Source organism: Phaenicophaeus curvirostris, chromosome 2, assembly GCF_032191515.1.
Source record: "Phaenicophaeus curvirostris isolate KB17595 chromosome 2, BPBGC_Pcur_1.0, whole genome shotgun sequence".
Lineage (NCBI taxonomy): Eukaryota > Metazoa > Chordata > Aves > Cuculiformes > Cuculidae > Phaenicophaeus > Phaenicophaeus curvirostris.
Window position 1 is genome coordinate 83,139,482 of NC_091393.1, and position 19,829 is coordinate 83,159,310.

General features: G+C 52.1%; 1 protein-coding gene across 4 annotated transcripts; it reads left to right on the forward strand.

Annotated features, from left to right (window-relative positions):
* The first annotated feature begins 2,808 nt into the window (after positions 1 to 2,808).
* Positions 2,809 to 6,404, forward strand: HLX (H2.0 like homeobox). 4 transcript variants are annotated; one of them, XM_069852666.1, is made up of 4 exons: positions 2,811 to 3,571; positions 4,017 to 4,196; positions 4,692 to 4,876; positions 5,644 to 6,404. In XM_069852666.1, the coding sequence occupies exons 1-4, from the start codon at positions 3,001 to 3,003 to the stop codon at positions 5,992 to 5,994; spliced, it is 1,287 nt and encodes a 428-aa protein (XP_069708767.1). In that variant the 5' UTR covers positions 2,811 to 3,000; the 3' UTR covers positions 5,995 to 6,404. The 4 variants fall into 4 exon arrangements, with proteins under 4 accessions (XP_069708769.1, XP_069708767.1, XP_069708770.1 ...); XM_069852667.1 differs by having other exon boundaries at positions 2,816 to 3,526; XM_069852668.1 differs by lacking the exon at positions 4,017 to 4,196 and having other exon boundaries at positions 2,809 to 3,571.
* Positions 6,405 to 19,829: the final 13,425 nt, after the last annotated feature.

A 19,829-nucleotide genomic window follows, 5' to 3' on the forward strand; every position in this document is an offset into this window, starting at 1 on the left:
AGCAAGGAGAAAGCGAATTTTGGGACTCAAGAGCAAAACCTAGTACTGCACACCGCTAAAGATGTTCTTGCTCCTGCAGGGGAGTTAGACTAGACTAGATGACCTGCTGCAAAGGTTTCTTTCACCCCAAAGCATTCCATGATTCTATAATTCTAGCAAGGGAATTGGGAATTTCGGGAGCCAAATTACCAAAAAAAAAAAAAAAAGACAAAGTCATTTCTAAAAAAAAAACCCCAAAGCACACAACCCAAAAATCCAGCAACACATCGCTCCTGCTTGCACAGTTCATTCACCTCCTTCTCGAGTCCCTCGGAAAGCAAGATTAAAGGGGAAAGTCGCAGCTGTATATTTATGTTTTCATTGCTAGAAGGGAATTGATTTCCTTGCATTTATTTTTGTAGTCGCAATACACAAGGGCGGATTTGCGTCACCAAAGCAACTTGCTGGTCGAGATAAAGTTGCACAAATATTGAAAAGGGAAGTGCTCGCTCTCATTATGAAGTTTTTCTCCGGAAGAAATAAGGATTTCTGCTGTATCCTAAAATACTAAAGCCGCTTCTATTTTGGGACAAATCTCGCAGGCACATCCGCTCATTTAGTCCGAGTTGGAACCTCTCAAAAAACAGGAGATGACCTGGACTGCTGCGAGCCCCGGGTTTCCTGCAGCCTTCTCCCTCCTTGCGCGGGGAGGAGGGGCTGCCGCTGAGGAGATGCGCTGGCAGGGAGGCCTGCGCAGGCCTTTGGGGACTGGGGGCAGCCCTGTCCCAAGGGGGAGGGGGCGGCCTGGGGACAGGGGGGGCAGGTATTTCGCCCGCGGAGGATGCGCAGGGGCACATCGCTGTCGAACCGGGCGCGGAGCGGGCGGGCACCGGGAAGGCACCTGCCCCTCTGGTTTCTTAAAAACAGATAGAAACACTGCGTTTGGGTTAGGGGTTTCCCCCCCAACCCCCACCCCGACTGTCCGGCGAGCAGCCCCGGTTTGGTACAACAACGTTATGGGTCTCGCCTGCCAAGGCAGTAGTAACTTTAGGAAGCGGGATGCAGCGGGATGCAGCGGGATGCAGCGGGGTGCAGCGGGATGCAGCGGGGTGCAGCGGGATGCAGCGGGATGCAGCGGGCAGAGCGCACCTCGTTGCCATTTCTTCAGGCGGGCTGAATGCACAGCTCTGCCCGGGGATGGATGCGCAAGAGAAACCGGAGTCGTTTGATCCAATTTGAGAGGAAAAACCTGGCTCCCGAGTCATCTGCGAAGGGGAGTGGGGTGGGGGGTGAGGTGGATAAAGGAGCAGGGAAAGACCCAAGAAGGGCTTTCCGCTAGCGAAGCAGAAAGAGTTCAAAACTAATCAACCCTTTCTTTCACCGCCTTCGTTTTTAGGACATATCTTGGAAAGCCAGCCCTGTCTTTTATTTTTCGGTTTCGTCTCGTTACTAAAAACCAAAGCGTTGCCTGGCTTTTCCTGGGGAATCATTCTCACTTTTGCCTGTGTTCAGGGTTCTGCCTGAGGAATGCATTCACTCTCAGGTGGTTTCAACATTCATACGTCTTCATACCTAGTGATATAAAAATAATTTGCCTTTCTGGTGGTTCCTCGAAAAACTTCAGAATTGAGGAAGATATTTGAAAAAAAAATACATTTTGAAACAAAGTCAAAGCAAACCTGCAAGCGCCCAAACAGGGAGCCTGCTCAAAACAGCAGCGACTGGTTCACGTGTATGAAATCTAAAATCAAAGAAATGGGTTGGTTTTTGTTTTTTTCCATAAAGGGGCAAATGTGGATGTTACAGGGGAGGCTAAAAGCGCAAATGATGCTTTGATGAACTGGTCCCTACTTAATTGCAGCGAATGGTAGCTTGTGATTTTATTCTAAAAAGAAAAAAAAAGAGAGAGAGTAATTCGATTGTCATATGTTTGCAAGATTACAACCTAGTCTTTAAGGTGAAATTGGTGTGTAAGTGGATGCAGTCACCCGGCTGGAGAACACGGTAAAAATATATTAAATGTTATTGTCGACAAGATATGATTAATTAATTAGTCGCTGCTAATGTGTGATCCAAAGTGCCCTGGGCCCAGAATAGCTCAGAGCTCACATAAATAACTATGTTGCATGCACTGGCTTAGACTCATTTTCTTCCAGACTCTCCCAGGTTCATTTATCCGGGGAGGAAATGCATTTCCTCGGGAATCATTTCCAAGAGGATAGACCTGCCTCCGATCGGGACGGGTTTTCCTGCGCGTTTCTTTCAAACGTTTGGAAATCGCGGCGGCAAGCGCAGCGCCCTTGCGCTGGATTTTGTTTTGGGTGGGGGGTGGTGGTGGTCGTCGTGCTCCAAGTCGAGGGTGTAATTTAAGGAGGTGAGGAGAGGGGTACCTTGCGCGGCAAAGCGTGCAGGCCGGGCGGGAGGGTGCGGGCCACCGCGTCTTCACCGCGCAGCTGCGCGGCCCCGTGGGCGTGTCGGCGAGTGGCGCTGCCCGGCCCCGCGGAACGCGGATTGGGCGTGGGGAGGGCTGCTCCGGAGCCAGGAACGTCGCTGTCAGAGAAAGTTTTGGGGAGGGGTGGATTTTTTCTTTTCCCCCATTGCGAGGAAAGGGGGTTTGTTTTGGGTTTGTTTTGTTTGTGCCGCTCCTCTCCTCGCCCGCTCGCTCTCTCGGTCTCGCCCTGGGTTTTGGAGGACTTTTTTCTTTTTCCTTTTCTTTTTCTTTTTCTTTTTCTTTTTCTTTTTCTTTTTCTTTTTCTTTTTCTTTTTCTTTTTCTTTTTCTTTTTCTTTTTCTTTTTCTTTTTCTTTTTCTTTTTCTTTTTCTTTTTCTTTTTCTTTTTCTTTTTCTTTTTCTTCTTTCTTTTTTCTCTGGGTTTTCCCCCATCTCGCCCTTTCGGCAAGTGCTCCGCCAGCCGCCTCTCGCCCCGGCCATCCCTCCCCATGCCCCCGGGGTGGCGGGCAGCTCCGCGGCGCTCAACCGGGAGCTGAGCCGCGAGGGCGGCGCGTCCCCGTCCCCGAGCAGGATGTACACGGCCGGGCTGGCTCCTTTCTACGCCTCCAACTTCAACTTGTGGTCAGCGGCGTATTGCTCAGCGTCGGCGCCGGCAGCCGGCGGCTGCTTCCCTCTGGACGCCGCCGCCGCCAAGAAGCCGTCCTTCTGCATCGCTGACATCCTCCACGCCGGCGGCGAGGCGGCGGCAGGACCCGCCGACAGCCTGCCGGGACGTCCCGGCACCAGGATGCCGGCGGCGCTGGGAGCCGTCCACCACGCCGCTCCCTTCCACGCGTCCGCCTCGCCGCTCCGACCCACGCCCGTCGTGGCCCCCGACGCCCCCGCCGCCTTCCCGCTGCTCTCCGCCGCCTACCGCCCCTCGCAGCACCGCGCCCCGCAGCACCGGTCCCCGCCGGCCCCGGCCCCGGCCCGCCTGCCGGGCGGACACACGCTCGGCTCGGCCCCGGCGCCCGCCAGCAAGGACCTGAAGTTCGGCATCGACCGCATTCTGTCGGCGGAGTTTGACCCCAAAGTCAAGGAAGGCAACACGCTGAGAGGTAGAGAAATCGGCTTCTCCGCTTCGCCACGCTCGGGGATCTTTGGTTCGTTTTACTGTTAGGTGCCGCGATTTGGGGGGGTGGGGGGGGTGGGAATCTACCTAGCCGAGAAAAGAATCATTTTTTAAAAAGCGGTATAAATCGAGGTTTCCGATAGCGCTCCCTAAAGCAGCCCCCGCCCGCCGCCCAGCCCCAGCCCGGCAGCAGTGCCGGGAAAAACAGCGATAGCGTAAAAATAGCGACTCGGACGGACTCCACTTCCCAACGCGGGCCCGGGGCTTGGCCAGTTTTAAAGGCTTTTCGCTGCGCTCCATCTCCCCTCGCGGAGTGTAAACATCCCGAGCGAGGGAGTAAATATTCCAGAGGGTGTCTGACGGTCGGGGCACGGCCGCCTCTGCCCGAGGAGGCTGCCCGGCCCCCCCGCCCCAGCCCATCGAGTGTCGGCTTCGACCGCGGTGTAACAGAGCTCTCCTTGTTCCTGTGCTCGCAGATCTGACCTCGTTATTAACTACCAGCCGCCAAACTGGGGTTCATCTCCCCAACTTGCAGCCTTCCGCCGGCCAGTTCTTCACGTCTTTAGACCCCATTAACGAGGCCTCTGCTATTCTGGGTCCCTTAAACACAAACCCAAGGAGCTCAGTTCAGCACCAGTTTCAAGACACTTTTCCAGGTACATTTCACCCCTCGTCGACTCTCCTGTGGCGCAGGGCCCTCTGTCCCGGAGCTGCGACCCTGGCCCGGGCGCTCTACTCCCGGTGGGGTTCACCGGGAGCTTTCGAAAGGCCAGGGCATGTGTTTTCTAGCGAGGCTCAGATTTTGAGCAAAAGCCGGGCTGCTTGGGGGGAAGAAAGAGCCGCGCAGGGCCTGATCCGAAGGATCTAGTACAAAAATAACACCTGAGCCAAGAGAGAAGGGGCAGGGAGGGGGGAGAGGAAAAAAAAAAAGTAGGTTCCAAACCGCTCCATCCTTGCCCGAGGAAGCACACACTGACAGGACTTGTACCCAGTCGGCAGGCAGGGCCACGCTGGCCCGGGCCTTCCCCGTACATCGCAGCCCAGATGTTATTTTGATGGATTCAAGACTCCCTTTCAGGCATCGATATTAATAACGCCGTCTCCATCTCTGTCCCCCTTTTTTTCTCCCTCCCTCCTACCCCTCCTTTCAGGTCCGTATGCAGTTTTAACCAAGGACACGCTACCCCAGACGTACAAGAGGAAACGCTCCTGGTCCAGGGCTGTTTTTTCGAACCTGCAGAGGAAAGGTTTAGAAAAACGGTTCGAAATCCAGAAATATGTCACCAAACCGGACAGAAAACAACTGGCGGCGATGCTGGGGCTGACAGATGCTCAAGTAAGAATGGCTTCGGTTTTATTTTAAACCTTACTTCGTGTTTGGAGGGATACCGGAGCAGGGGGAGGTGGTTGTAAACCGTTTCCCTTTCCCTAATTTTTGGCGAGGAGAAGGACCTTACCTCAAGCATCTCCTGCGCGCAGGTTCCGCGGCCCGGCGCAGAGTTTTCTCCCTTGTTTTGGCCACAGTGAAGGAGGCCAAGCGGGGCCAGGGCACATCACAAACATGGGTTTTTTCAAACGCACCTCGCTGTAGGAGGCAGTTTAGGTCAAAGGAAGTAGGAGAGAACACACTATTTTAAATGTGTTCCCCCTCCCCTCTTTTTTTTTTATCTTTTAAAAAATATTTTTAAATTTTATTTTATTTTCTAAATCTCTTCCTGCATTGTGAAATCCTCATTTTTGGGGAAGTGAAAACACTTCTTCAAACGGAATCATTAAACGCCACTCTGTAATGATTCCACTATTGAGGGTCCGCAGCGCAGAGAATTGTATAACGCTGTGGTTTCTTGAGCAAGGTTTGGGTTTCCTGGAAGATGAAGCAGAAGGACAGAGAACAAACCCGAGGCGGGGGAGGGTTTTTTATTTAAACACGCTATCTAGAAAGAGACGGAAAAAAAAAAAAGCCACCTTATTCGCGTAAGGGTGTGGGCAGACGGGTCGAAGACAGCGCCTCCTTCCCCCCGTTCCCGGTGAAGGAGCCGGGGCGGGCGGCGCTCGGGGCGCAGAGGGGTCCATGACTCCCGTCTAAAGGCGGCGTGTCCGCAGGTGAAGGTGTGGTTCCAGAACCGGCGGATGAAGTGGCGGCATTCCAAGGAAGCGCAGGCCCAGAAGGACAAGGAGTCGCCGCCGGAGCCAGAGCCGGAGCCTCCAGCGCAGCGAGCCGGTGGGCCGCCCGCCGCCTCCGGGGGGCACGAGCGCAGCCCCAGCCGCTCCGAGGGCGACAGCGACAGCAGCGACGCCGATTCCCTCCACATGGCCCCCAGCGACACGGAACGGACTGAGGGCGCCGATCGAAGCCTGCCCGCCTCCGGGATCGGCAAGCACTCCGGCAGCCCCGGGCTCCCGTCCCCGCCGCCGCCCGCCGCCGCCAGCCCCGAGCCGCGGGGCACTCTATAGACGGGGCGGCCCGGCGGGGTCCGCGACCGGGACATGCGCACTTATTTATCTCCCTCCGTCCTCCCCGAGAACGCCGCACGGCACCGGCATGCTCCCGACTCTCCGAGAGCAGATAATTCTCTAATGGTTCTTTTTTTAGCTTTTTTTTTTTTTAATTTTATTTTATTCTCCGTCTCCCTCCCCTTGTCCTCTCCAGGAAAATCTGAGCGAAGGACTCCGAGAACGTGCTCTGAAATTCTCCCTTCCTTCCCCCCTCCCAACAATTTACAATGTGAAGTATTTTGCCAGCGTCCTCATCGGTTGCAATGTGTTGCTTCGAATAATCCGGCCAAGAAATAACTGCACTGACAATATATATAAATATATATATATATATCTCCTGTAAATAAAATGTTTGCTATGGTTTGTAACCACGTCAGTCTGTTAAATGGGGGAGAGGGCTGCAGAAGCTGCCCCAGCATCCCTTGCCCCGCTCAAAGGCAGTCTCTGTCTCTCCTCGTCCTGAAAACCTCCCGAGGCAGCCTTCTACTTTTTGCCTTTTCTCCTCCCCTTCTTTTTCTCATGGAGGCGATAGCAAGGACCGGATTTGATCACGCAAAATCGGGTCCCCGATGAGAAAGCAGACCGTGACGTCTGCAGATCCGCGTGCATCCTCACGCATCTTATGACGTAGCTTTCGGTTTTCGACGCAAGGACTGCCTGACTTCCTCCCCGACTCTCCGGGGCCGCTACCCAGAGCCGCCGGGGCCGTTTTGGGGTGCTATGGAGGTGTTTGTTTTGCGACGGCATCGTCCCGATTCGCCATCTACCTCTCCGTGAGCTCCGTGACGTCACATCGAGGCCCGTGAGCTCTGTGAGGTCAAGCAGTTGCTGTGCGATGCCGGGGCTGAGCACGGGATGGGACCGCGGCGGCGGGCGGTAGGGGCTGCCCTGGAGGGGATGGGAAAAGCAGCTTCTCGCCCTCCCCTGGGGCCCAGGGCCCTTCCCCGGCGGGAGAGCACGGAAGTCCCGGTGCAGGGAGCCCGGGACCCACTGGCTCCGCCCGGGTTCGTCGTCAGCATCTCTTCTCGGAGAAACGCAAAGCGGCACCTCCTGGGACATCGGGGAGAAGGGGAAGCCGCTTCCCAGCCCCCCTGCTCCCTTCCCAAGCGCCGTCGATGAAAGCAAAAGCCTCAGCGGCGAGGAGCCTCTCTCCTTGCCCTCTGAGACGCGAGATTTTCTGCGAGGCCCTAATCGGAGCAATTCCCTTTCCAAAGCCTCCCGGGGCTGGGGGAGCCTTGATCCTGACCGAGGAGGTCAAGACGAAGGCAGGCGAAGGGAAGCTAACCCCCCGTGCTAGGCCGATGGGCGCTAAGCGTGTGATACCGTTAGGAAAAAAAAAAGGGTGGGGAGAGAGATGGAAAAATAAAGGGAAGGACCGAAAAATTTCCAGTGTTCTTTGGAGATGTGGAAGTGGGCAAGCGTCTGGCCCTTGCCTACTGCTACCCTGAGGGCTCAGGGAGAAGCTCCCCGGGGCCGAGGGGGTTTGCTGGGAGGACAGGCTCCTCGGGGTGCCCCCTGCTTAGCGGGAGGACTCCTGTAGGAATAAACACCTGAGGAGGGAAAGGGAAACGCCAACAGCATCCCCCGACGCAGACCCTAAGGGGAAAGGAGCTGAGGCAAGAGGCAAAGCCGAGAGGTCGGCTCTCTGGGCGAAGACGGAACTAGTGAATTTGTAAATAAGGTGTAACCGAGCGAGTGGAGGCTCCGATGGAGTCAAAACCGGCAGGGAGATTTCCAGGGGAGGCGCTCAAAGCTCTGCTGCGCCCTGGATGCGCGGAGCGCCCGCGCAGGGCAGCGCGCCCGGGCCGCTGCCCGAGTCCGAGCCCTGCTGGGGCAGGGGAGCGGGGGGGATTGATCTAGAAGGCGCTTGTTAATTGAATCTGCCTTTAATACACCATCAGGGAGGAATTCGGTGTGTGAAGGGGGGCCTGCAGTTCCCTTCCAGCTGTCTTCGGGGACTGCTGCGGGTGTGTGTGTGTTAACTTCTTCTAAGAGCAAGGAAAGCCACCAGACAAACGTCCAGTGAAACACAGCTGTTTCTCCTCCGATAAACCACCTCGGCGAGGCTCACGGACACGCAGGGATTTGTTTGCTTCTCGGGGTTTTTTTTGGGGTTTTTTTTGGTTTTTTTTTTGTTTTTTTTTGTTTTTTTTCCCTAAAGACTAACCTGTAGGGGTGAGAGAGATTTGAGGTGGCTCTTGTCCGATGAGAATGGAACACTGTGTCGGGAAAGATTTTCTCTTCCCTTGGGTTAGAGGACTCCGCGCCTCCTCCAAGAGCAGGGCTGGCTATGCAGGGGCAGGCACCTCACCCCGGACTCCCCAGATAACCGAACAGCAGTGCCCACCCCGACACTGGGTCAGGGAAAGAGCAAGGGTAGCGCTTTTATGGCATCTTTGTCAGGTAACGCGGCAAAAGGGAGAAAAAAACCCCCACTGTTGGTGCTCAGGCTATGGAGAAAGATGCTCAGATCCGAATGAAAGATCCGGTGTAAAATTCCTTCGCCCTGTGCCTGATTTTGCTTCCTTTCACCTCAGCACCTCCGGCCTCTGCTCTGGCAAGCAGCAGAGCCAGGAGAATAATTTTTTTTGACTTCTTCCCTGGCGATACAGGGGAAAAAATGTTTCTTCTCCGCCGTTCCCGATGTGTACGTTCTTGGGCAGGTAGAGCAAACCCACGAAAACGAGTCTGGGGAAGGATGAGGGGATGGAGGGTTTTTGCCCGGTCCAGCGAGGCTGCAATTACTGCTGAATTTCTACAGAAACAGTCGGGACAGTGTCGTGACTTTAGGCAGCTCGATAGCCGTTGGTCGGCGAAATCGACCTGACTGTAGAGCAATGTAACACTCCCGAGGAACAGGTCCAAAGCGTGGGAATGCCGCCCCCCTACACCCCTTTTTTTTGTTATTTTTTTGTTTGTTTGTTTGTTTTGGTTTTGTTTTTTTGTTTTCCTTTATAATCGCCTGATAACAAGAAAGGCTTTTAATATTGGTTATTTCCGAAGGCGAAACGCTTAAGCCTAGGATTCCCCCGCCGATCTGATTCCTCGACAGTCTTTAAACTAGGGGTGGTAGCTTTTCAGGACGCCTCTTTACCGCTTACACACACACACACACACACCTCCGCCCTTAAATCCGTTGTGACTATTTTCAGGCCTGAAAGATCCCAAATCCTTTAGGCTGCACCCACACACCGCAATGGGCCTATGTTGGGGGGGCTCCCCCTGGCCGGTGGGGCCGAGGATCCCCTCGTACACACCGGGAGCCACTTCCCCCGAGCTGCCCCCTGTTGCCGCGGCCCCAGTCAGGCCGGGCTCTCCGACATACGTTAGCTTCGTTTTCGTCTCCCGGGTGCCGGGCAGAAATTTTTCGGGCTTATTTCAGATCAGAGGTTGTACAGGAGACCAAGAAACAGGAGCGATACACGCAGCCGCACGGAGAGAAGAGGTTTCCCTGCCACCTCCCTGCGTGGCATGTGTGAGAAATCGGATTAATAATGATGCGGGAGTCCTCTCTGTGCCTCTCCGATATCTCAGCCATGTCTGCGAGCATACGCACCCGCAGAGATGCGTAGCCCGGCTGGTCAGAGCCAGCTCCTGCAGAGCTCCTTGCCGGGGAGCAGCTTATCGATAACGTCCAACTTCCCCGGGTGCTGCATTCAGAAATCCAACGAGATCCGTTATTTCTCGCCTGATTTCTTACCAAAACCCACCCATCTCCAACGACACTGAAGCCAACTTCAGAAAGAACAGCCACATTAGAAATAATAATAATAATAATAATGATAATAATAATAATACGCAGTATATTAAGCAAGCTATCTACACCGCGAAAAGGGCCGGGCGGGGCTAGGCAAGGAGCTCTCGTCGAGCTCCGCCACTGCCCCTCCCGGCGTGGCAGGGAGTCCCACCGCGGCCCCGCTGGGTCAGTGTTGCCCCCACGGCAGAGCCCCGGCGGCAGCGAAACCTGAGTTCTCCTCCCTCGTTAGCTGAGCGAGACCGGCCTCGCTCCTTATGAAGATATTTTTATTTTATTTTAATGTCAGACTTAAGCTGATGTCTTAAAAAATAATTGTTTTCAGACCCCGGTTCGCTCGGCATCGCCGTTTCACACTCACAGGCACACACAGCTTTCCTTGCAGTGCATGCCTCGGGACTGTCTGGCGTCGGCAAGACAAACTGCAATCTCCGAAATGTCAACTTTTGCCACAATCTCAACTAAAAAAACCCACCCCCTTCTTATTGCTGTTGAGCGCTCATCAGAAATAATGGCTGTTTACACAAAACCTTTATTCACTTTCTTAAATAAACACCAGTGAATTCAAATAAAGCAAACCCTCAGCTATAATTCAAGCACAACGTTTGCTGTGTGTATTCTCGGCTGCGGACCTGGAGAGATTCCTCGGAGAGAAATATGAAGTCTCCTTTCATAGTTCACCTCTGTTAGCTAAATACTCTAGCTCACCTCGGCCGAGCTTATCCTACCCCAGCTTTCCCCTTTTCCTCTTCTTTTTTTTTTTTTTTATGGTTTACCCTATCTGAAGCGGAAACATTTCCTCCCTTCTGCCCTGTACTTTTTTACAGAGGTGAGGTCTGGATGCTTTTCTTTTAAAATCAGCTTTGTAGAAGGGGTCGGGCCACGGAAAGGGTCTGCCGCCGCTCCGGGACCTTCTGCAGCCCGCACGTCCGAAGATGCTCGGGTGCTCTTAGCTTGCCGGGATGAAGGTGCTCAGATGACGGCAGACACGCGTGGGGGCTGTGTGTGTGAGAGAGTCTGCGCAAATCCATGAGCTCAGCCAGGTAGCGGGAAGGGCCAGGAATCTGCGGGGAGAGCGGCGGTCCCGCCTGGGCGCTGCCCCCCTCCTCCCCTCCAATTCCCTGCTCCCAGGCCGGGACTTTCGGCCCCAATCCTAATGAGATCCATTAAGCGTATTATTGATGTGGAGGTTTGCTGTGAGGTCCTGGCTGGAGGGAAGCTGAGCTCTGCTGCAGATACAGGCGCTCTGATCTGCACCACCTGGCAGAAACCAGAGAGCCGCCACTTCATTAATGGGTTTAGCCTTTGCTAATTGGTGTCTTTAGGAGCCTTGCCAAATTCTGCTTCGGAATCTTTGGAGGCGACGTTTGTTTTTCCTTCTGCCGGTGACATTCGTTGACGGCAATTAGACCCGATACCACTTCTGCGCCGGCAGGCAGCCAGGCGGCCCGAAAGACCCCGAAGGGGCGGGCTGCGCCGCCGCTCCGGGCACCTCCCGTCCGCCGCTGCGCTGCTTCTATCGCCGCAGTCATTCTAATCGTTACCATCGTCAAAAAAAAAAACAAACCAAAAACCCCCCAAAACCCCACCCAAAACCAGAAATGCCGTAGGCAAACCTCGAGGTGGGGGGAGCTACCCTACCTTCCTCTCGCCCCGGTGGAGGCTGCAGCAAGCGACGCGAGCGGAGGTGGGGCGAAAGGCGCCCCGTGCCCCACGTCTCACCCACCCCCAAAACAAGTTTAGGAACTGCGGGGAATGCTGTCGCTCCCCCGACCTCCCGTGCCAGGGGGTCCGTCGCAGGGAGCCTGCCCGGAGCCGCAGCCGCCCTTCCCTTTCGCCGCTCGCCCATGGGGTCAGCTCCATCCCCGGCCCCGCCGGGCCGACCGGGTTTTCCGGGACTCGAAGGGCCGTAGTTAATGAAATCTGCTCACCGCAAATCACAGGCCTCCGGCCCTACGCTATAATAAAATTTCTGCTTGCCTTCAAAAAAACCCAGGCCACCCTCCTCCACCCCCATTCTCCAGGCAAACCCCGAAACAAAGGTTTCCAGGCATCTCCAGGCGTGCCCGGTCCTGGGCCATCTCTCCTGGCCGGCGTTCCCACCGCCCGTTGTCCCCACCCCACCGAGGTGGCCGAAGGACAAGGGTGCCCGGCACCCTCCCTGTCCGCCTGGCCGGGCCCGGTGGGGCTATCCCGGCCGCGTGAGTGGCAGGAAAGGAGGAGATGGGGATGCTGGAGAGGATGGAGAGGCTGGAGGGTTTCCTGTGCCCAGCAGGCGAAAAGAAGGGTCAGGGCCGAGGCGGTGGTGGTGGTGGGGAGAGACATAGACCACAAATCCCCATTTCCCGGGTAATGTGTCACCAGCCGTATCAGTCAACCATTCAGGGGTCAGAGACGGCTGATAAATCACGCCGAGCGGGGATTTTATCCTCCTCTTGGCACCGTTGTCACGCGAGCTCTGCTGACCCTGCCCCGGTATCGGCCCTGGGCAGCGCAGATGCCAGATTAAGAGGCGCTCTCTCCCCGCTCCTTTCGCGTTTTCCGACTGCAGCGGCAGCCTTTTGCCCTGGAAAACGCCGCAGCCACGCAGGGAGCGGGTGCTGCGCGGTGCCCCGGGCGGGGAGGTGTTGGCGGGGTTTTTATCGGGAAGGGCTGGAACCGAGGCTCTTCTCCATTTCTCCGCTTCTCCCTTCCTTCCCTTGGCTCGGGCACTTTCTCCCTTAACCCTTCCGCAGGCGCGATGCCTGCAGGCGGGGGAGCCCACCTGGCCCTGCCAGGCTTAAGCCCGGGTACTGACTCTTGCGGGACCGGGACAGACCCCCCAGCCCCCCGGAGCACTCCAGTCCCGGAAAGCGAGTAGAAGGAGGAGGAGGTGCGGCACGGAGCCGGCCCGATTCCCTGAGAACATCCCGCTACAATTCGCTTTCACCCTGCTGCGTTTCCAAGAGCACAGATGTGGAGCTTTTTGGCCCTTTCTCCAGCCCCGGAGAGTCCCTTCCAGCTCCCACTCACTGGTGGGGGACTGAGGAGTGCGGGGATTCTCCTACAGAACTCCCTGGGGAGGTGTCCGGGGAGGATGGGAAAGGTGCAGTCAAGCTGGCTCCAGCAAGCCGTCCTGGGCGGGGGCGGCCGGATCGGGTCCCTTTCTCTGGCTACGGTAGATGTGTTTATTTGTGCGCGCATCCCTCCCCGTAAATCCCACCATCTATAATCATTATCTACATGGAAACTTTTGCCCCCTGCACACCTCCCCCTCCCCGGGGCTCTCTCTGGCGGTGATGATTTTAAAAGCATGCGATGATCTAAGCCCTAATACTAATATTATGCATCATTTGGACAGGATAACCATGCCACCTTGTCAAACGCTGCCTCTTTACACAACCCATTTGCTCCATCGCAGAGTCATAACGGCGATGATGGATGTGCCGGGACCCCCCGCCCCGGCGCGGGAGGAATGCGGGCGGGAGGAGCCCCCGCGCCCGCGTCCGGCCCGCACCCGCCAGCCGCAATTTATAGTCTGTGTATATTTGCTGGCTCCAGATATCGGCAGCGTAATGGATGGTTATGTTTTATGAATCTGATCCTCGGATCTAGGGTCTCGGGAGTCCCTTCCTTGTATGGTGCACTCCTGTCTCGCCCTTAATCCGCCCGGCAGGCAATAAACTTCCCCGCTAAATGCGCCGGGAGATAACAGCCAACTTTTATTGATTATGAGAAAATGCTCGAAACTAAATAAAGGGCTTTTATGAGGATCCCTGCGAAGGGCCTTTTCTCCGCAGCCATTAAGCGCAATACTCACGTTTTACTGCGTGTAAACTGTGAACTTGTTTAGCAATAAACGTGGGAGAGGGTGAAAGGCAGAGAAAAAGCGAAAACGCGTCGAAAATAGCCAGGCTGCAAAACTGGCAGGTGCCCGACGACCACCCGCGGGCATCGGTGGGGAAATCGCTCCCAAACCTAAAAAAAAAAAAAAAAAGGAGCGCTGAGAGCAGCAGAAGAGATATCTTGCTGGGAAGTTATTGCACGTAAGCGTTTGATGGGGGATCTTGGGAAGTTACTGCCCGGGCTTACCTGCAAGGGAGGACCTGACGGAGCCCACCCGCGTTTTGAAGTGGATGGTTGTGGGAGGTTGCTCCCCCTTTCCCCCGCCCCCATTTCCATGCGACTAGGATGGTGAAGGTGTGAGGAGAGAGGATTTATTTGTGTTTTTTTTTTTTTAATTCGGTGCGTCTTTTTTTTGTAGCTTCAGAGGAGTGAGGGTATCCCCCCTGGAAGAGGGATGATATTGGGGGTGAGGGGGTCCGACACGTGGCAGCCGCGCTCTACCCCGGGGGGTTGGGGGGCTTCGGTCTCCCTTGGGGGGGCGGCTGCACCCCACCACCCCAGCCGAGGGCACCGAGGCCTTCGGGAAAACCCGGTTTATTTCGGCCGTAACGCGTAGTAACACGCAGGAGAAGGGGATGCCAAAGGCGAAACAAACACACGCGTGGCAGGATCGAGCCCTAACTTCGAAACAGCAGCGATCGTTTGCTTTTTTTTTCTTAATATTTTGCGCACAATCCCCTCATAAATTGCTCAAGGTGTTCTGTGGCTCATTACCCTTGTTATTTCTGCCCGTAGGCAGCCGGCTCGGAGGTCACAAACACATTATTTTCTCCTGCAACCAAGTTGCCAGCCTTCAAGTGCAAGGGGCAAACGTTGTTTAGTTTTTTTTTTTTCTTGTTATTCTGTTTGCCACACTTTAGAAAGAGAACTGTAGAATCACTCAGTGTCTGTGAGTTGTATCGCGTTTTACTGGAAAGCTATAAAACTGTCTTATTCCCTGATGTCTCTTGATTAACTTATGAGCATAAAGGAAATGCTTGAATAGTGTTCCCCCTGTGGTTTTCTTTCAGTGAGGGGAAGCCAAGGGAAGATGCTAATATTGTCATCTTATTTTAGAATTTATACCGGCTGCCCAAACTGTGTGTATATACAAACGAAGGCGCAGCGGGGTTCAGTTTCTTAAATGCAGCCCATAGATTTCAGAGATCATACTCACCTAGGCAGTCAGCGTAGAGAATTATTTAGCCTGCCCTTTATTGCTGCTAAAATGTTGGCTTCCATTTAAATAAACAAAGCAATCCAGAGTCATTTATCAATTCTGCAGAGGTTCAGTGAACAGGGTGTCCTGACAGCGATGGTGTGCGCTAACCCTCCTCAGCAGCACCTCTGTGCTGCCACTTCTTGCAGGGTACAGGACTCTTCCCCACCCCCCCAAGTAACCTGTACACGGGCCCGTTGGCACACTGCAGACACCCTCCCTTCCACCCTGCCATGTGCTTACATTTAACTTTATCTCAAATACATGTGGATCTCTATGCATACACACATAATACTATGCTGGAAACACATGGCTGGACTCTTTTTTTTACATTAAGCAATTTTTATTTTTTTTTGGAAGCCACAGCCAGTAAACCTGCATGAGGAATATTTAGTCCATTAGCTGAATTAGCTGGTGAGAATCAAATTCAAATAGAAAGGATGCAAGCATCACTACTCACAGAACTAGACAACATTTGGAAGGTTATTATGTATACTTCAGGTCATAAATTAATAGCTGATTTATTCTTCAATCAGGAAAAAGCCATTACATTTTGCTCAGCGCCAGTCTATGGGAAAATAATTTCTTTGATTGAGTTCCCCCTAAAGACCCCCAGAAGTTTTTTCTCATCTGTCATGAACAGTCTGCTCTTTCCTGTCTTCCGGACATAGAGAAGAGTAGGACCTCCAGAGAAAAGCAGCCTTCCAGCATCTTGAATTTCACTTTGCATCCTTCTTCCTACTTGTTGATTTAATTTCTCTTTGCATTCAGGACCTTTCTAAATCCATCAAGGAAAAACTATGGAATAATGAGAGTGATGTACTGCCTTTTATCAGTTTTTTCTTCCTTGCTGGTGGCCGGCATTGCAGCTCTGAAGGAAACAGACATCTGGGGGGGATGACTGAGGTGGGGGGAAAGCATGGCATGGAAAGAAATTCAATCTGAAGAGTGAGAGGAGTGGATAAAAAAAAGCAGAGCTGACGGCTTTTTCATTGCATATTTTCCTACAGGAATGGTGGTTACCAATTCCTCGTTCGCTTGTTTATTTAGTGTGTTTCTGAAATGCATGAGCTCCTAAGCTGGCCCATGCTGCTGGAGCACTCCATGCTTCCATGGATGAGTCCCAGACCTGGCCCACAGCCTTGCCATTAGAAAGAAGAACCACTTCAGCCCATCCACTCATTAGTAGCAATACTAGGTCACTGCGCACCATTTAGTGACTGCTTGGAGATTGACATAAAAAGGCCATTTGCCTTGAAGGTAATAAGACTTTCTCCTTCCCTCTTTCCATTCAAACCTGCAGGGTGCTATTTTAGGGTTCTTCCTGGCTGATGTTGATGCAGATGAAGGCTGGAGGACCCTGCGCAGGACAGGAGCTAGCAGTGCATGGATATGAACCCAGCATGGTGATCACCCATCCCCATGAATGGTGGGATGAGTGTGAGGTGGTTGGTCCCTGTGCCAGGAGCAAACATTCTAGTGAAGCCTTGCCTGTCCCTCCTTCAGTAAGTGCCCATGGACTGCTCCAAACTCAATTGCTGTCCATCCTGGGCTGAATTTCAGCAGGGCCCCATATCCTAGTCTGTCATCTTAGTCTGGGACTTGTGATGGGTTACAACATGACATGGTTGAGCGGGGCCTGGGCAGCAGTGCAACCTCACAAAGTTCCCATAGTTAAAACTGGGCACATCAAAAGATGTCCTGAGAAATGCAGAGCACTCCTTCCTTCCATCCTTCACTTTTTGTAAAGGTTGAGGCAAATTCACCTCATAGACCTGTGCTTACTGGAGTTAACAACCCAGGAACCTGCAGTGATGAAAATCCACATCAAGGTCAGTCTTGTTAAAGGTGGTAGCTGAAGTCAGGTGTTTTCTGCTGGGGAATTTTCAGTGCCGGGCCTAAGTCTTACTGGGCTAATGCATCATAAGCAAGGCTTACCTAGGCCTAACTGCCCCGGATTATTTGCCAATTCTACTACCTGCATAGCCATGAATGACATGGATGAAGAGTGCGGCAAAAAGGAAAAGCAATAAAACTAAGCCTGCTGGGGGAAAACAAATTGTGTTTGTTAATAAATTTTTGACCCTTTTTTTTGTTATTTTCTTTGCATGATAAAGCATTTTAAAGACAATTTACATAAGGCACAGCACATAATAATCCTTGGCGTGCATTGTCTAAAAAGTTTAGTGGGGAATAGTAATCAAAAAAAAGACTCAAATGAGAGCCTAGGCTCCTCCCTGTAAGAAGGAAATGCTAAGTGGGCAATTTTCATCCATAGTTGTCCTTTTTTTTTTTTTTGAAAGAAGTTTCTTAAAAATATTCCTTGATCCACCAATAGTGGATCTTGCAAAAATTTTCTTAAGCAACTATTTAAGCTGCTGTTGCACTGGAATGTTGAATTGTTTTTAGCTTTAGCTCTCCTAAGCTGTCTCTAGTGCAGTGAAAGCTTTTACCTTGGTTCTAACTAGTTTTGTGCAAGAAGTGGTTCATAGTGGTTTGGTGCCCAGAGGTGCCAGTTGTGAACTGGAGACCACTTCTGACAAAAGGTTGAACTGTTTCCCTCCAAACACCCTTGCTGAAAGGCAGGAAGAACCTTTGGTAAACATGTATTTCTGAGAACAATTTTTATTTCTCTTTCAGATTTATTTAGTCCCTCGAATTGTGAGATTGATCTAAAACATCTAAAAGGCTATTGGAGAAGGTTCATCTGAGGTAATGCCCTCACCCATGTAACTTTTGACAAGACCGTGCTAGCTGAGAGAGGTAGTGATGATGAAGTGATACATACGTATTTTTTATTACAAATCTTATAATTGATTTGATTTTCACTTGGAACATGACATGAAAATGTGTAAGTATCCCATGCCTGACTGAGATAAAACGCTCTCATCCATGGTGGAGTGCAGTGTTCCTGAGAGACAATTGGTTATAACTCCCCTTTGCTGACTGACAGATTCAATTTGTTCTTACTCAGGCATGTGAAAGGAATCCAGTTTTCAGCTGCTAATAGCGTGAAACTATTTGCTTGGTTTCCCTTTTGCAAAACTTTGGCTTTGGGATTGCACTGTCAATGTTAATCTATGAGGGCTGAGTTTACTCTGTTCATGGAGGTGCCCTACTACAAGACCACAACAAAGACTTGCACAGCACATAGAGCACGTTACATTGAAAAAACACCTGTTGAAACTGTAGAGATCATGCCATTTTTCACATGTGCACTGCAAAAAAACGGGAAGATGGGCTGTCTGAATTATTTCCAGAGCCAAGGGTTGTTGAAATCTTGATGGAAGAACATACTCCTTCATTTCTATGCCTAGGAAATACAACATATCCATTAAAAGTGGTAGTCTTGAGGCCAAGGTAAACAATTCCATAAGCTAAACTCAAACACTTCTACTTGCATATGCTGATCTTGTGATGACAGATTCATTTTTCCAGCTCTGGCAAATTTGCTTCTGCTGTAGCCTTGCTGGAAATTATCCTGCAAGTGTTTATAAACATGTCCTACCATGAAGGCCTCCATGTAGGACACATTATTCAAATGAAGGGAGGACCTCATGGCTATCAGCAAGATGGGTCTACATAATTACTTTTGGGGTTTGACCTTTGCTATTGAAAGCCCCTCAGATCTGCTTTACTAGGAGTCTGTGATTGTTTATCATTTTTATGCTAGCCACCAGCTATTGGGGGTCTGAGGTTAGGAGACAGTGTGGAAATTTAGAGGTGGATGTTGTAGCCTTGGCTGCTTTGTCGGCTTGTTGAGACTTTGGGAAGTCATGCCGTGCATCTGCTGAAAGCATGATTGAAACCTTCCTGTGGGCTGCTTTTGCTTGGATAGACAGGGCTTGTGAGGTGTGAGAAGTGGAACTGCTCAAGTGGCCACGGGGAACTTCGCCTTCTTCATGGTCCCTTGTAGGAAGCCATTGCTCCTCCTGCTGTTGCAATGCACTTCAGGTATGTAAGGGCTGGTATGCAGAAGAAAGGCTGAGCAGGCAATATGAAGGACTGAGACCAAAAGCCCTGGTCGTCTGGGTTTCCTTCAGATTTCCAGATCTACCCTTTAACCTTTTGCTTCCCATCTTCTCTGCTGAGCTCATACTCAGTATTTCTCCCTACAGTTTACTTTCTTCTCCTGACAGCGGCTGACCAGTTTAGCTGCTGACTATGCTAGATTAGGGGGTGGATAGGCCAGCAAATACATTGTGTCCCTTGTTTGGAGGAAGGTCTTCAGCTGTCTGCCCTGTGTTTTCCAAGGGCAGAGACATACAGACTCAGAGCCATAGGAGGAATGGTGCATGGACAACAAGAGGAATTGCTGCGGAATGTCTCATACAGACACCATGTCAGAGGGAAGACTGGCTCTGTAGGAGCTCAGGGTAGCTTTGAGGTTGAGTACAGACCAGCAAGGCAGCTCACCTTATTGCTACCAGTAATGTAGATTTGCATTAGAAACCCCACCTTCTGATTTCTGCATTTCAAAACCCTTTAGATCTCTTTCACTAGGAGCTGATGCTTATTTACCGGTTTGTTAACCAGCTGCTAGAAGCCCAAGATGCTCTGTTCTTCCTTGGAAATTGTCTCCAGTGTTGAATCTGATGAACATTTGATTGCTTACTGAAGTATGCAATTACAATCCTCTCACTGCCCACCAGCCACAAATCCCCACTGCTGCTGTTGTGCTCTCTCTCTCTGAAAGTATCCCAGGCCCTTGAGCAACATAGTGCAATAAATATTAAGAAACAATTTACTGCAGTGTTATCAGGTGGTAATTTCCCCCCATATCTCTCACCCAGAGCTGTCTCTCTGCTGCTGCTCTCTGATTATCTGCATCACACTGAGCTTGCTATTATAAATTAACACTGAAAATAAACCAATGGCTTTCTTACTCAGCCCCCTCAGTTTAAAAAAGCCCAACAATCCAAATAACCAACCCAAATACCAAACAAAAACAGATGT